The 16,670-nt window shown below is 39.7% G+C and overlaps 1 protein-coding gene across 1 annotated transcript in view; it reads left to right on the top strand.

The window, feature by feature from the left end:
• Positions 1 to 16,670, top strand: part of Dpyd (dihydropyrimidine dehydrogenase) — a 755,789-nt gene that overhangs the window by 725,298 nt on the left and 13,821 nt on the right. The window contains exon 21 of the mRNA XM_041647856.1: positions 9,958 to 10,101. Within this exon, the coding sequence (XP_041503790.1) occupies positions 9,958 to 10,101 (144 nt within the window). The remainder of the gene's footprint in view (positions 1 to 9,957; positions 10,102 to 16,670) is intronic.

Raw genomic sequence — 16,670 nt, 5'->3', positions numbered from 1 at the left:
ATTGTTGTCTAGGTTCTCTGGGATTGTGATCTGTGGGCTGGTTTTCTTTGCTTTATGTTTAAAAACCACTTATGAGTTAGTATATATGATAATTGTCTTTCTGGGTCTGGGATACCTAACTCAATATGATGCTTTCTAGCTCCATCCATTTGCCTGAAAATTTCAAGATGTCATTATTTTTTTCTAATGTGTAGTACTCCATTGTATAAATTTACCCCATTTTCCTTATCCATTCTTCAGACAAGGGACATTTAGGTTGTTTCCAGGTTCTGACTATGACAAACAATGCTGCTATGAATATAGCTGAGCACATGTCCTTGTGTATTATTTTATTTTTATTATTTATTTATTTATTTGGTTTTTCAAGACAGGGTTTCTCTGTGGCTTTGGAGCCTGTCCTGGAACTAGCTCTGTAGACCAGGCTGGTCTTGAACTCACAGAGATCCGCCTGCCTCTGCCTCCCAAGTGCTGGGATTAAAGGTGTGCGCCACCACCGCCCGGCTAGTCCTTGTGGTATGATTGAGCATCCTTTGGGTGTATATACCCAAAAGTGGTATTACTGGGTCTTTAGGAAGGTTGTCTCCTAATTTTCTGAGAAATTGCCATACTAAAATGCAAAGGGGCTGTACTAGCAATGAAGGAGTGTTCCCTTTTACCCCACAACCTCTGCAGCATAAGTTGTCGTCACCTGTTTCTGTTTTTGAGACAACATACTGCCGTGTATTTCTTGCTGTCCTGGAACTCACAGTGTAACACAGAATGACCTCAAAATCCTCACCTATCTCCCTCTTGAGTACCAGCATTGCAAGCAGGTGCCACAGCACTGATAGCCGCTGCATCCCTTCTTCTCTAGCTCAGACTGTGGGACTCAGTACCTGATTCTGCCATTAATTTTTCTGTATAAACTCTCCCTTTGCTCTAAAGCCTGTCTTCTACTCTAGCTGTGATCAGATGCATTTAGCCAAACTCTCCTTAAAAGTCATGTGGCAAGCCATATGTTCACTAAGTTCACCCAGTTTTGTCTTTCTGGGGTTGCTACAAAATCTTTAGAAATTACATTCTCTTGGTTGCCTCTGACTGTTTACTCCTACCACGATTGAATTCTGATGCTCTCAAACCATACTTTCTCTTGATTTCTATTCTCTTAGCTATATGCTTACACAAACATGAAATTCAATTCCTTGATTTTTTTTCCAGATTTCTCATGAAAGCATGTAACCATGTAGTGAACTTTATTAAATAGAGCACGTGAATTTAGATCAGATCCGTATAAACATCTCACAACAGAGTACCAGCTCTGGCTCCCAACAGAAGCTCTTTAGCCATGGACAGCAGGAACTCTGCTCCCTTTCTGTTCCTTTCTCTATCCTCTCCCCATTCTGCCCTCTCCCTCCCTACTCTTCTCCTCTCTACTCTCCTTCTGCTTGAATATTCTTCGGCATTTCTCTATGCACTGAGCTTTGACCTTCTCTCTGTTTTGGTCCCTTCTAAATCAGAGCCTTATTTCCCAAACCTTGAGCTGAAGAGATGGCTGATTATTACTGTGAGTGATGACAGTGTGTCACTTCAAAGAAACCTGATATGAGCCATCTAGATGCTATTTGAATATGAAAATCTCAATGTTCTCAACCCAGTCCCTTTGGAGATGAGTCAGTCTTCCTCACAAAACTCTGAGAGGCTTCCAAAAAGAATCTCCTCCTATTCTTTATTGTGGCCTCAGGCCCAGCACCCATACTGTAATGACAAAAAAAAAAAGGAAAAAAAAGAAAGAAAAACTTACTGCAATCAATGCCAACGTTCTTTAATGCTAGATTTATGTCTCTCTATTGATGTTGCTCCTAATGGGCAAGCTATCTGCTGGTTTCATGGCACCTCTCCCAAACTGTCACCTTTTTTTTTACCGTCTCTCTTTCACTTGGAATATTGCCATCTTCTTTTGTGACCCTCATGCCTTCATTGGCACTGCTTGCCCAGTCAACTTATCGTCATCCTCCAGAATTTAGGCCAGGTGTCACCTCATACAGTCTCTCAGACGGAACTAGATACACATTGCCATTGCTCATCCAACAGCCTGTGTCACCTGTGATGTAGCCCTTGTCACAGTATCGCAATTATTATTAACTGTAGGTTCTTTAAGCTCACAGACTGTCTTCTCTTTATAAACTTCAAGTGCTCAGCTCTCTTTAAAATTAATGAATTACAACTGTTATGATGGTAACATTAATTGTTTCACGTAACTTTTAACCTAAAATAAAAGACAGCTATCATTTGTTTTTCTCTGAATATTGTGGGAATATCTGACATTTCAAACATGCAGCGAGATATTGTGCCTATTCAAATGATTTACAATATTAAGTACCTGATAAGTGCAATGCTAGATCAACACTTTCCTCTCTGGGATCTCAAGGAAGAAAGACGAAAGACAAAAGTGACCAGACAATGTAGGAAGCATAAGGACTAAAATATGTGCAGAGTACTCTGTGTACCACAAGGGACCTTTTACACTAGGGAGGAGAATCAGCAAAGATAGTTCCTTAGATGCCCATGAAGACTGAGCTCAAATGACAAAGCCAGGTTGAAGTGGACTAGGGAAAAACTATGGGTAAGGTGATAAGAGTGCATGAGCCCATGGCAATACAGGGCACCATATAATATAAATATATGCAGGATGCATATGCACAGGTATGATACATATATATGATAACATACCTGTATTCATATACAGCACCAAAAGCAAAGGCTTGTGAAATTAACAGTTTAAATATTACAAGTTTTATTTCATAATAAATACTGACATTTTGAGGTGCAGATTATCATTCTCGAGTCTTGATGAAGAAAAGTCATAGTAGAATAGCTCAGTAATTAACGATAGCTAGAGAGTGCAAAACTATTATTTCTTTTTTTCTAGGCTTTGGTTTTTTTGAGACAGGTCTTCTCTATGTTGCCCTGAGTGTCCTGGAACTCACTCTGTAGACCAGGTTAGCCTCGAACTCATAAGATCCACCTGCCTCTAACTCCTGAGTGCTGGGATTAAAGGTGCACCACCACTACCTGTCAAAACAGTGATTTTCATACAAAGCGAACTTATAAATCAATAACCAAAACACTCCTTGAATGTTGGCTTTTTATATTAGGCATGAAACATGGGCCGTAATTGCCTTTGGGGCTGACTCAACTATCGTGTGCGCGTGTGCATGTGTGTGTGTGTTTGTATTACAAAAATAGTATGCTTCAATATTACTTGCTGAAATCTATTGCTCCAATTTTATTACAATACTACACTAACACATATAGATGCTCGTCCTCTATTGTTTTAATGTTGTCTACTAAGTCTGAAGCAAACATTAAAAAGTTTTCCTGTTGTATCAGTGATTAAGCATTACATGGCAATTACACCTGGAGGTAACATGAATTTCTGTCTTTATACTAATGCTGCAGTAAATACCATGTTGAAGCTGTATAGTCCATGAAATACTTTTTCCTTCTATTGAAAATAGGTTTTTTTCATATAATATATCCTGATTACAGTTTCCTCTCTATATACTTCCCTCAGTTCCTCTCCATTTCCCCTTCTATCCGGATCCACTACCTTTCTATCTCTTATTAGGAAAAAAAGGCTTCTAAAGAGTAATAATAAAATAAAACATAACAAAATAAAACCAAAGCATCAGAATTTGATAATACAATCAAGGAGAAGAAAAAAAAGCCCAAGAAAAGGCAAAAGAAACAAATATAGATTTAGAGTCCCAGTTGTCTGGGATCCCATAAAGACACAAAACTGGAACCCATAATATATACCCAAAATATCTATGTTTGTGTGTGTGTGTGTGTGTGTGTGTGAGAGAGAGAGAGAGAGAGAGAGAGAGAGAGAGACAGAGAGAGAGAGAGAGAGAGAGAGAGAGAGAGAGAGAGAGAGAGGAGAGAGAATAAATAAATAAATAAATAAATAAATAAATCATATTAAAAGAAAGAAAAATATTTCATGGACTACAGCTTCAACATGGTATTTATTGCAGCATTAGTATAAAGACTTAGAAATTCACGTTACCTCCAGGTGTAATTGACAGATGTGTAGCTGATAAGAATCTTTTCCCATTCTATAGACTGTCGTTTTGTCCCTGGCTGTAGTTACCAGCAGTTTTCCATGGAACAGCTGGTTAATAGAAAATGATGCGTTGGTAGAAGGAAGCAAGAGCCTGTGATATGCGGGGGATGGGGACTGGGAGAGAAGGGATGCCAGGGCAGGTGGTTTACTTCATACCTGGCTGCGCAGCTAGGAGAATAAGTTGAAGAGAGGAAGAGAGGTGAAGATTTTTGATTAGCATTCCTGTTTCCCTGGCTGGAGTAGCTCATGGGTTCCCAAGGAAAGAGTTTCTCAGTCTAAATCACAATTAAATTGATATGAAAACCACAGAAGAATATGAGTCAATTGTTGCTTTTATAATTGAGAAGAAAGTACCTGAACTCGCACATTGCAGAACTGAAAAGATACCCAGCATTCCCACCTTCCACATTGTATTTACACCACTCTGGGTGTGCAGCACTTAAGAGCAGACTCACAGCTTTCCGTAGATTTCTTCATTTCAACCAGGATGGTCATTTTACATGAAACCATCAGATTCAGAAGGTCCATGATCCCAACCATCACACACCAATCTTCTGAGATTTTTTTTTTAATTGTAAATGTCCAAAAAGTATTCCACTGAGCGATAGCAGCGCACGCCTTTAATCCTAGCACTCGGGAGGCAGAGGCAGGTGGATCTCTGTGAGTTCGAGGCCAGCCTGTTCTTCAAAGCCAATTTACAGGACAGGCTCCAAAGCTACTCAAAGAAACCCTGCCCCCCCCCCCAAAAAAAACCTAAATAAATAAATAAAAAGTATTCCGATTGCCTTATTATTTAAAAGAGAAGTTCTATAAAAATTCATTGTCTTCATTTTTCTCTGCAATTCTTGGTCACTTGACCACATTCAAACAATAATACCAAGGAGTATGGTACATCTTGCAAGTAGGTGGGATAAATGTGATAAGTGAGACTATTTTATCTATAATTTACTTTGACATTAGCCATTAATGAACAGTGAGAGATATTTAAACAATTAAACACAATGTTTCCATATGGAAATTGTTTGACCTTTAATCAAGGCATCCAGCACAGATAGCCTATATTATAGTTGTTGAGAATGTGTGCAACCACAGATACCGAGTATAGTCATCTTAGAAGTAAATATGGTTTTTGAAAAATAAAGAAGCATCTTAGATAGTTATCAAAGACTTATTTTTACATCTTTATTTTCCTCCAGTCTGTCAGTGCACAGACATGCACACATATGTGCACACAATAAGGAGCAAGGCTGACACATTAAATGTTTCGAGTAGAACTCTGAAATCCTTTTATCTTTTCATGTTATCACCATGTAGATATCACGGTAATTACTCTTCTTGCAGTTATTGTTTCCAATCAGATATGAGAGCATGATTAAGAAAATAGAGTTGATGCACTACAGTTCTATAGAGCATGCTATTAGCCAACTCTATGCCGTTCTCATAAAGTTATGCAATTTAAACTGGATGATGCTGGTGCCTGCTTCTATTAGGAACAAGAACCCTTTTCCACTCGGTAATATGCTCAATTACCTTTCGATTGATCCGTGAATAAATTATAATCCAAATACACTACTTTTCCTCCCAGCTTTGCTGGCTTAAGGAATCATTGTTGATTCATGATGCTGTCGCCTTTCTATTGGCAATGTAATGCTTTTTATATCTGGGTAGAGACAATTTTACTGTGAGATACTGTTATCTTTAAATGAGTGGGATTTAGTTTTTCTGCTGAGAGCAAATTCATCAATGAGGGATCCCTGGAGAAGCTATTGAAATAAAATATCATACCCTTCCTGAGTTTTGTTCTGTTCATCGGGTTTGGGTGGACCTTAAGAACTTTTTGTCTTTCTTTGGGGAACCTAGCATGGTGCTCAAAATCTCTTGGTTTGAGTTAACACAGGTTACAAATTTTTCTGTAAGAAAATAATGAAGAGGAAGGGATCCTGCTGCTGCCTGCGCCAGGCCCCACTGCTTCTCCTACAATAAGGAATCAATTAACGGCATGTTCAGGCAGAGATTTGGACCAAATGCTTTATTAATCACCACTGATTGTGCACTTATACTCTGATCAGCTACATGTTCATCTTCACTTTTTCTTAGCCTTGTTGGGTTTTGCCTTTTTGTCTGTTTGTCTGTATCTCTGTCTTGTCACAAACAGAACACAAATGTAAGCCTGACTAGAGGTAAAGCAGGAAAAAAAATATTGTTTATAACATCTGAAAAGTGTAAGGCCCTGAGTTCAATTGTCAGCACCCATGTTTAAAGCTGGGCCTGGTGGTAATACTTGCAATCTCGGCACTAAAGAAGAAGACATAGGCAGATCCCTAGGGCTCACAGTTTGGCCTACTGAGTGAGCTCTAGGGCCCAATGAGAAACACTATCTCAAACAAAGTGAATGGCTTCCAAGCTATGTCACCAAAGATTTACCTATAGCCTCTGCTGCACATATGCAGGTATGCATCTAAATTTGCATACACACATGCACCTGCATGCATGAATACATACACACGTGTTTCAGTACTTCTTAACCCTTGAACCACCTTAATACTTTTAAGGTGTATTGTGTGTATATGTGTGTGTACAAGTATAGAATATGTGTGGGTCCAACTATATTTTTAGGTGTTTGTGCATGTGTGTGCATGTCAAAGCCTGAGTTTAACATTGAGTATATCCCACCTTATTGAGACAGGAACTCTCAGTTGAACCCAGAACTCATAGATTCAGCTCTTCTAGCTACCCTCTTGCTCCAGGAATCCCATCTCTGATCCTTCCATGCTGGGATAACAGGCAGACTACCATGCCCACTAGAATGTACATGAATGCTAGGATTTAGAATCTAGTCCTCATGCTTCCTTGGCAAACATTTTACCTACTGAGCCATCTTCCCATTCCTGCACACATTTATTTCATCATTTAATTTTCCATACTAAAGAGTGAAGCAAAAATTCCTGTGAGCGCCTCGAAGTTTTGGAGAGTAGCCCTTAGCCTCTGGTCTCTCAACAGGTCAATAAGAAACTACAGATGAGCCCATCTGAATTTGGAACTGTGTGGTTGGAGGTTGAAGAAATACTCACTGGTATTTTGTCCATTTTTTCAACTTAAAAATGAGCTGTAGCCATTTTTATCTCATTATTTTTTCTAACCAATGAACAAATAATATCCTATATGAATCTTTATGTTAAAATGAGAGCATCATCTCCTTAATATTGATTATGCAGATGAGCAAATTAGGATCATGGCACTGCTAGCCATGGGAAAAAACCTTCATGCCCCAATTTTATATGAATCCAATGTGATCAACTAGTCCAAAAAGTCACAGAGGCTATCAGTCCATTAGATGCTTACATCGCATGTTTGACATTCAGCATGAAGGGATTTTCAGATATTCGTCATCTTCATCATTATCACTGTGAATTCAGTAGTCTAAGGTCACAGCTTAACTACATTTCTTGTGTCCCTTTGAATAAAGAATATTCTTTTAAGATCTTTTAAAATCTTTTAAAATTATTTGTATGTTTGTGTTCATGTGTAGCATATATGATACATGTATATGTATATATGTGAATATATGTATGTGTGTGTGAGTGTGAGTGTGTGTGTGTGTGTGTGTGTGTGTGTGTAACATGAGAGCTTTCAGAGACCAGAAGAGAGAATTGTATCCCATGAATCTGGAGTTAGAGGTGACTGTAAGGGGCCCACTGTTGGTACTGTGAACTGAACTCTGGTCCCCTGAGAGGGCTGATCTATCTCTTCCACCCCTGGATAACAAATCAACTAAACAGAAGACACAATCTTCCAGTGTCCATTTGAAGAAGATAAATTGAAAAGTTCCAAGAATGTTTGTTTTCGGAACAGCCTTTACAGAACTCAAGTGGAATTAGATGGTGTGGAGAGAGACACGATCAATTGCAGCAACAAGAATCATAGTTCAGACTTCTTAGGATTAGTTGGCGTGAGAACCTGCCAGACCCAGAGGATGTGTGCTTAAACACTGAACCATTCTTGGTCATCTGTATCAGTATAAGACTCAGCATTAACGACCCTTGATGTACAGCAAAAATGTGTAGACAATGATGTGACAAGACTTACATCATGTAATATGTATTCTGTACTTATGAGACGTCACCTAGACCTAAAGGAACAGTCTTTCTAGTGTAACCCCAATGCAATTTTCCCCAGGCATCCAAACAAGCATTATTCAAACACTTAAATAAGACATTTTATGTAAGAATTATTTTTATATTAAAGAGGCTTTCCTATGGGATGAGTTCTGAGGACTCCTTTCAGACTCTTATTTTTTATGCTTTTAATAAGCCAGCAGCACTTAACTTACAGTAAAATAGATAGAAAATATTCTACCCTTCATCATATCATTTCATGTTACTGTAAGCATTAAATGCTGTAATTTGGAAAAGTGCTAAGATATAGAGCTGAAGTACATAATTCTAATCCAATTGGGTATAAATTAATTTGGCATTGACTTCCATTTTCCATTTACTTGACTTCTTGACATAATTATAGTGAATTTATAATCAAAGTAACAAGCTTAGGTATATTTCCACCTCAATATGTTCTTTGCTAACATAAATATACAATGGAAGGCTACAGTCTGGTCTGCCTTGATTGACTTGTTTGTGCTCCACTCTATACCCTTTTGAAATCTCCAAAGATCTCATTTCCCTGCTTCCCTATGCAAGCTAACAAGTGAAGGCAGGTGCTTAGAAACAAGTACCTCTTTTTTTTTTTCTCACAGAAGTACGTGCTAGGTCAGAGCTCAGGATGACCGTGGTGAGCTGTAATTTCCCCAACCCCCATCAGCTGGATAAATGGGCTTTATTCTGCAGGAACAAGAAGGTGTGTTTGCAGTGGTATAAAAGACATATCAATTCCAGGTTACTGGCTGGTGTAAAACATTTAAAATTCGGTGGTGTCTATCATCCGTGGAATGTGTCAGGAAAAGTGAAGATCAAAGGTTCCAGAAAAGGGGAAGGACACGGTGAAGAGTGTTTAATTGTGGAATAATGAATGGTATGAGGGCATTTTTGTGTTAACTTGAAACCATTTAGCATTTTTTTTTCCGTGGCACCCAGGTACCTTCCTAAATGAACTTTGTAAAGTACAATTGAATAACCTTGAGAGTTAAAGGCGCATTGTGATTCTGAATACTGATGGAGCTAGTCTAAGTACTGTAATGTACCCTCTGCCTTTCCCTTCCATTTTTTGCCTCCTTCGCGCAAAATAAAGTTTATTTTCTGTGCAGAGAAATCAATATTTTTGCCATTTTGTTTTTCAACTATTCCAGTAAGTTGCAATCAACATTAGTTACAATCTTTAAAGAGAGAGATGCAGGGAGAATTTGAACACAATAAAACGGAGATACAGATGAGAACTTTGGCAAAGCACCTCTCCTATTGACAGAGGCATTTATCAAGGGCTGTGGCTGTGTCTATATTCTGCTAAAAACCTGACGAAGGGGAAAATAAAGCATCAATAGGTTTCACCTTCTGTCTGTACAAACCAAACAAATGGTCTCCCTAATAGCTATTGTTTTAAGTGAGTGCATTTGGTTTTCCATGGTGAGATGCATTCCCCTTAGAAATGAATTTTAATTAACATCTGCATCTAACACGTACATATTTGGCTGAAGTATCCTTCTCTTGTCTCCTTTTTGATTCCAGATAGAATCCGACACATAGAAGGCTAGGGGTCCAGAGGGAAGGAAGACCTAGTGAACAAGGGATATGCAATACTCTCCATATACTCATTTGTTTGTTGATGATGTTTGTGTGAAGAGACCCCACACACCATGTTTCTGTGAGTTAATATGATTTCTGCTTTGTGTGTTTTCCTTTTAGAAGCTGCCAAGCTTTGGACCTTACCTTGAACAGCGCAAGAAAATCATAGCAGCGAATAAAATCAGACAGAGAGATCAAAACGGAGCTTGTTCACCACTCCAAAGACAGCACTTTGTCCCTCAAAAGCCTATTCCTGCCATCAAGGTAAACATTAAGACAAACTCATACACTTACCTATTTCCCACTCAAATGTGGCTTAAAGGCGTTTCCCCCCTCTTTAAATGTAGCATTGATTTTTTTTTCCTTTCAGAGTTCTAAAAGTTTCTAAAAATTCTGTCTATCATAAAAATGCATCCTAATAATACAGTAACCACTTCTTTGCTTTCCACTTTGGTGTCTGTCATCCTTTCTAGAATGTTGCCAGGTTTGTGTTTCATGGAAAGTTTGTGCATTAATGTATCAGGAGATATTAAGAAGAATTCTTCATATTCTTATAGTTAACTACCAGTATTTAAGTTCAGAGGTACATTTAAGAAATCTATTTCACATACAAAACAACAGAATTATGAGACTGTAACAGAGTTCTAAGTATAATTTACATTTGGAGGGATTTTCTAGTTTGGCCTCAAAAAAAAAAAAGTGTCCATGTATTTGCTACTCAATAATTTATTCTGAGCAAGACAAAGATCACCATTAAGAAGTGTTATCTGCACTCGGGAGGCAGAGGCAGGCGGATCTCTGTGAGTTCGAGACCAGCCTGGTCTACAGAGCTAGTTCCAGGACAGGCTCCAAAGCTACAGAGAAACCCTGTCTCGAAAAAACCAAAAAAAAAAAAAAAAAAAAAAAAAAAAAAAAAAAAAAAAAAAAAAAAGAAGTGTTATCTGTTACCTTTCCAGCTTATTTATGTAGATGTTTTATTTTTTTAAAGAAATTTAGTTTCCCCTCTAGTTGTTTGAATAACAGACAGATCTGACATGTGGTTTACTCGAGTGTCTCAACAACAGTAGTGTAGAAAATTATCGCAACATCACAATGAAGATTTGGGAAGAAAGAAGGTTGGGTTTTTTCTTGCTCCCTTTTGGAAAGACAAAATTTGGCTCTATCTTCCCACCTCCCACCTCAGCTTCCTGAGTGCTGGGTTTTCATCCATGCCCCACTTACCTGGTAACCACACAGAGATATTTCTTCAATCCTGCAACCTATCTACCAATTTACTCAGGTTTCTCCTGTTCTCTCTCTCTTTCTCTCTCTCTCACTCCTTACCTCCCTCCCACTCTCTCTCCTTCTCCCGCTGTCTCTCTCTTTCTTCTCTCTCTCTCTCTCTCTCTCTCTCTCTCTCTCTCTCTCTCTCTCTGTGTGTGTGTGTGTGTGTGTGTGTGTGTATGTGCACGTGCGATGCATTCAGTTTTGAGAAATTTTGTTTTCCGCATAAGTTTGCATATCCATAACCACAAGCAAGATCCAAAAGAGCCCAGGCTGTTGTGTAGGTGGAGAATTCCATGTCTGTCTGGGACATGCATCAAAACAATTTCTGAAAAGAAGAGGAGCAGGAATGGGAGGAGGAGGAAGAAGAGATGAGGAAAGGGAGGAGGGTGCCACTGATACATCCTTCCCAAGCAAGGAAAAAATTAAGTTTAGATTATATACTGAACCATGTCAGATGAACAGTGCACTTTAGTCAGTTTATGAAGCTGCTACAAAATGTCTGAGATGAGGGCATTTATGAGGAGTATAAGTTTATTAGGCTCACAGTGACAGAAACTGAGAAGGCCAACAGCAGGGCAATAGCATCTCTCTGGCATCTGGCGTTGATTTTCTCCCCTCAGCATAACGTGGGTCAGGTTCTTCTAGTAAGGACTCTAATGCCATCAGGGAGCCCCGTTCTCCTGACCTTGTTTAACCCCAGCTGACTCCCAAAGGACCTGTGGGGAAGTTACTTTCACATACAAATGGGGAGGTTAAATTTCCAAAGAAACAACTTCAGATGAACACACTCAATCTGTATCAAAGAGGCAGGTTGATGAAAAGAATTTGGGTTTAGCAGTGTTATTGTATTTATGTGATATTGTTGTAAAAGCATCATCCTAGGAAAAACCGTAGGTGTTTGCTTCTTTGAAACACAAAGTTTGTAACATTTTAGCAGATTATAGTTCTGATGGGAGAACTTTCTCAGTTAAGCTTGACTGCTCTGACACTGTCTCTGTGTTCAAACTCTTCCACTGACAGGTGAGTGCCCTATGAACTTGCCTCAATAAAATAATCTGCAAAATGGAGTCAATGAAAGTGTTTGCCTCCACAGGGCTATAAATTTGATGATGCATGAAACATTTTTAATGTAGTGTCTGCCCTAATTGCTATTTGCTAGTAGATATAGCGCCAGGATGATTGATGCCAGGTCAGATAACAGGTGAGCTGGATATTTCTGTTTTGATCACTGAAATGAATTCTAGAATAGGTAGGGAAAGAGGGAACTCTGAATGCTAATCATGCTAAAAGATTTTGAAGCCATTGTATTTCCCAGCAAGTCTTTACATCAGGAAGACATTGCAGCAAGCAATGTGCCAGGAGTTGAGCATCTAATGCTCAGGGAATATGACAGACATATTTTGTAAGCCCATGAATCATACAAAAAGAGATGCAGATATTAACAAAAACTGGCAGAGGGTGCAGTACTATACTTGTGGCGTGAGCTATACATAAAATCTGTAAGATGTATAGAATTTTTCAGGAGACCTAATTTAGATCCAAGGCACCAAGGAAACCTTCCTGGATGTGGCAGTTTGCCTTTTTCACCTTTAATGGTTTAAGAACTACCTAGAGATTAGCAAATCACATTTCTGAGCGTGTCTGTGAGGACGTTTCTGTAGATAGTCATGAGGGCCCCGGCCTAATTAGGGTGTTTGATTGCCTGGATTTTTAGACGACTGTCAGCCACCTGGCTTGGGTGCTGGGGATTGAACCCAGATCTCCTGCAGGACCAGCAAACTCTTAGTTTCTGAGCCATCTCTCTATCCCCCTAGAGATACCGCTTTAAAGAGATGACCTTGCAAATTGATGCTCCTTTTTCCAGGACAACAGAAATACTTGTTCTGGTGGATCAGATAAGAGAGAAAGGCTGCCCTGGTGAATGGATTCTTCCCTTGATGGTTCTGTAATGTGGCAGCAAGAGAGGGAAAGTGGAAAAAGGTGGACATTGGAGGAGACACGCATAGGGGGAGCTGTATGCTATCCTGGTTCCACTTGTCCTCTCTCTTTCTGCTTCCTGACTTCTATGATGTGAGCTGTTCTGCTCCTCCACACCCCTCCCTGACACGCTGGTCTGACATCTCTGAAACCTGAAAGTGAATGAAACAAAGCCATTCATTTGTTAAGTTTCTCTTTCAGCATGTGGGTGGTCACAGCTGCACAGAGGTAATTAAGGCACTGAGTCAGAAGATTAATTGGTCCTATAAACTAGATAGGAGAGGGGAAACATACATTAAGTGAGCCAAAATATGGTTTTACATTTCATGAAGAGTTAGGTAAAGGCTGTATTGAAGTCTATACAGTCTTTTAATTCTCAGCAGGGTTTAGCAATTCCAATTATACCCAAAGGTACGACATGGAATGGGATTGGAAATAAGAGGACCTAACAGACTCAATTTTTGATGATCCTGTTGAGCTGAAGAAAAATATAATACATAAGGATTTCATTCCTTTTGTCTTAAAGTTTGGTGAAGTTTTTTGGGAGCGACATACAAATTTTACATTGAGTATTTCTAAAGTGATAACAACATGGGATACATACTTGGGTGCATGAAAGAGAAAAAGTTTGAAATTACAACAGCCTACTGTGTGTCAGACACAAGATGGGACCATCTTAGATGCTTTCTTTCATTGTTACTTAAAGCCCCATGTGGAAATAAAGGATGCTGGGTAATTAAAGGAGGAGTAGTCATAGCATGAAGCACATGATGACATGGGAGAAAACTGGAAATATTCTTAATGCTGAAGTCCTGGTCCACAGGGTCAGGTATCCACAGATGTCAACCAAGGACAGCCTGCATGGATCCATTTTTTCTGTCCTATGCAATCACTGGGATTCCACCTTTCATCTGCAACAGCAATCAAAGTCGCTATGGATCCCTTTCTTCATTTGCTAATCACTGATTCACAACCACCACCAAAAAGAACAGCACTGGTACAGCCATAGCACCCCAAGAGTGTGTTTTCATGAAGCTTGAGCTGTAGAGAGGAGAAGCAACCGAATACAGGCTGGTCCACATTAGGACCTCCATTGCAGGATCAGGAAATTAGAACTCCCAAGACAGTTCTTTAGAAATGCTTGCTTGTATACCTGAATTAACACTCCAAAACTAAGGGAGAGAGAGAGAGCAATGCATATATCTGGGGGAATAATTTTCTCTCCAGAAAGAATAGGAACCACACAGTGTGACCCTGAGTAGTGGAGAAGTCTCTCACAGAAAGCCACCGAGGTCTCGGGAAAGGAAAAATGATAGTGAGGAGACGAACAGCATCAAGGGTACATGGGAGAGGAAGTCAGAAGGCCTTAGGTGCAGTGAAGGGTGTGTGTGTATGTGTGTGTGTGTGTGTGTGTGTGTGTGTGTGTGTGTTACAGAGCAGCACTTAGAGGAGCTGTGACTGCTGTCACTTGCACGCAAGACCCTTGCCCGTCCCTCACGCATCTTTAAAAGTTGATAAGTTGTCCACGCAGTTGTTCAGCCACTATGTTTCCTTAAAGAATTCCAGTCTGTCTGTCGGTCTGCACTTCAGAGGTTTTTGTTCTCATTTCTGGCAAACACACAGCTCATCCTGTGTTCCCATCCCGTTTCATTCTTTCGCCTGTGTTCCCCCACCATCTTCGTTTGCTTCCTAAAATGTTAGTTTTCTTTTCTTCCTTTGTGTTCTTTCTGGATAACCTGAATGGTCTGTTTTCATGCCTGATAATTTCCCTGTAACCCATCTGTTCATTTAGTGTGTTTCTTCCTTCTGCTCGGCCCTTTACAGATTCTTTTGGTTTTTGTTTGAGCTCCATGATGCTGCCTTGTTTATTCTCTCTGCTACCACAGTATATATGATTTTCCATCTGCCATGGAAGAATCCCCATCGCCCCCCAAATTATCTGAGCCTCTCTTGTCTAGACAGGCTTTTCATTCGCATGCCCCCCATTCTGATCTCTGCTGGCTTCTCTGGTTCTAACATGGTGATATTGTTTCAAAGGACAGCATGCCCAATGGGCCTCTTCTTTGGTTCTTTTATCCTTTCCATTGCTACTGATACAGCTGAATGGTCCCTTGCTCCACAGGTAGGCAGTTTCAGCCTCAGTCCATCAACAAATGTTTATTGAATACCTTCTATTTGAACATCGAAACACGGAGAGCGGTGGCAGATTCCAGAGAAATACAAAGGACAGTCCAAAGCTGGAAATTTCCCTCTCTCAGCATATATTCAGTATGTGCTCCTCACAATCTAGGAATTGTGCTAGGGAGAAGGAATACAGCATGAATTTTAAAAAGACAGAAGTCTATATTTTGGTAGCACATGGTATAGCAAAGGAGAAAGACACATGTTAAAAATTATTTACAGTTCAATCAAATACGAACAAAATGCTCTGGGAACAGAGACGACTGAAAGGGATTAGTTCTGCCTCGGGTAATTGTGGAAAGCTTCACAGAGATGGTGATATTTAAAGTAGAGTTTAATAAATTAGTGTTAATTAAGCAGAGAATTAATAATAAAAGCTAATATTTATTGAGGTCTTATGAGGTTTCAAGCACTGCAACATGTTTGTAAATGAGCTCATCCGAGCCTCCCAATAACCTGGTGAGATGAAATACTTGTATCCCGCCAATTTTACTGATTCAGTAATTGAAAAACAGAGAGGTTAGCTAATTTGCCCAAGGTCACACAGCTAGGAAGATATTATTAAAGCCAAGATCTGAACCTATTTCCTGAGGCACTGTTCTATATAGGGTTGGGGATAGTGTTTCAAGGCAGTCACTATGCTTGCAAAGTATAATATTCAAGTGTGTATGTGATAATATAGTCAAGGGAGCTTAAATCCACACACAGTCCCTGGGTTTCAATAGGCGGTGATATCAATGTGTTGAACTCATTTTGCAGAGTAAGACAGAACTGAGAAGTGCTAATGTTGTGTGTGTGTGTGTGTGTGTGTGTGTATGTGAGAGAGAGAGATCTTGTGTGTTTGCTTGTTTGTGATCATGTGTATCCAGTGCACATGTGTGTGCATTTATGCATGTGTAAACAGGTATGCATGTGTGCACAGGTATGCATGTGTGTGCAGGTATGCATCCACCTGTGTGTGAGAATGGGGACTACAGACATCCCGTGTCATTCCTGAGTTACCACCAGGTTCTCCTTGTTGGCCAGGAGTGACCAGCCAATGTCCTAGCAATTTGCCTATTTCTGCCTCCCCAGTTCTGTGGTAAAAGCCATGTTCCACTGCACCCAGCTTTCTATATGGTTTCCATGATTGTACAGCTAGCTCTTTACCAAATAAGCCATCTCCCCATCGTGCTCAGTTAATCACCATTCTAAAATCTTTACTTTATTCTTTTAATTATGATATGTGTGTGTGTGTGTGTGTGTGCGCGCGCATGTGTGTGTGCGAGTGTGTGTATGGGATTATATGCATGTGAGTGAAGATGTTTGTAGAAGCCAGAAGAGGGTTGTAAGATCTCTTGGAGCTGGAATTACTGGTAGTCGTGAGCTACCAGTTGTGGATCCTGGGAACCACATTCTGGTCTTCTATA

The sequence above is a fragment of the Microtus oregoni genome, unplaced genomic scaffold (genome assembly GCF_018167655.1).
Source record: "Microtus oregoni isolate MIOR12 unplaced genomic scaffold, Mior012 000000F_ref0000247, whole genome shotgun sequence".
NCBI lineage: Eukaryota > Metazoa > Chordata > Mammalia > Rodentia > Cricetidae > Microtus > Microtus oregoni.
The sequence above is the reverse complement of the archived record's forward strand: the minus strand, read 5'-3'. Positions and strand labels throughout refer to the sequence as shown.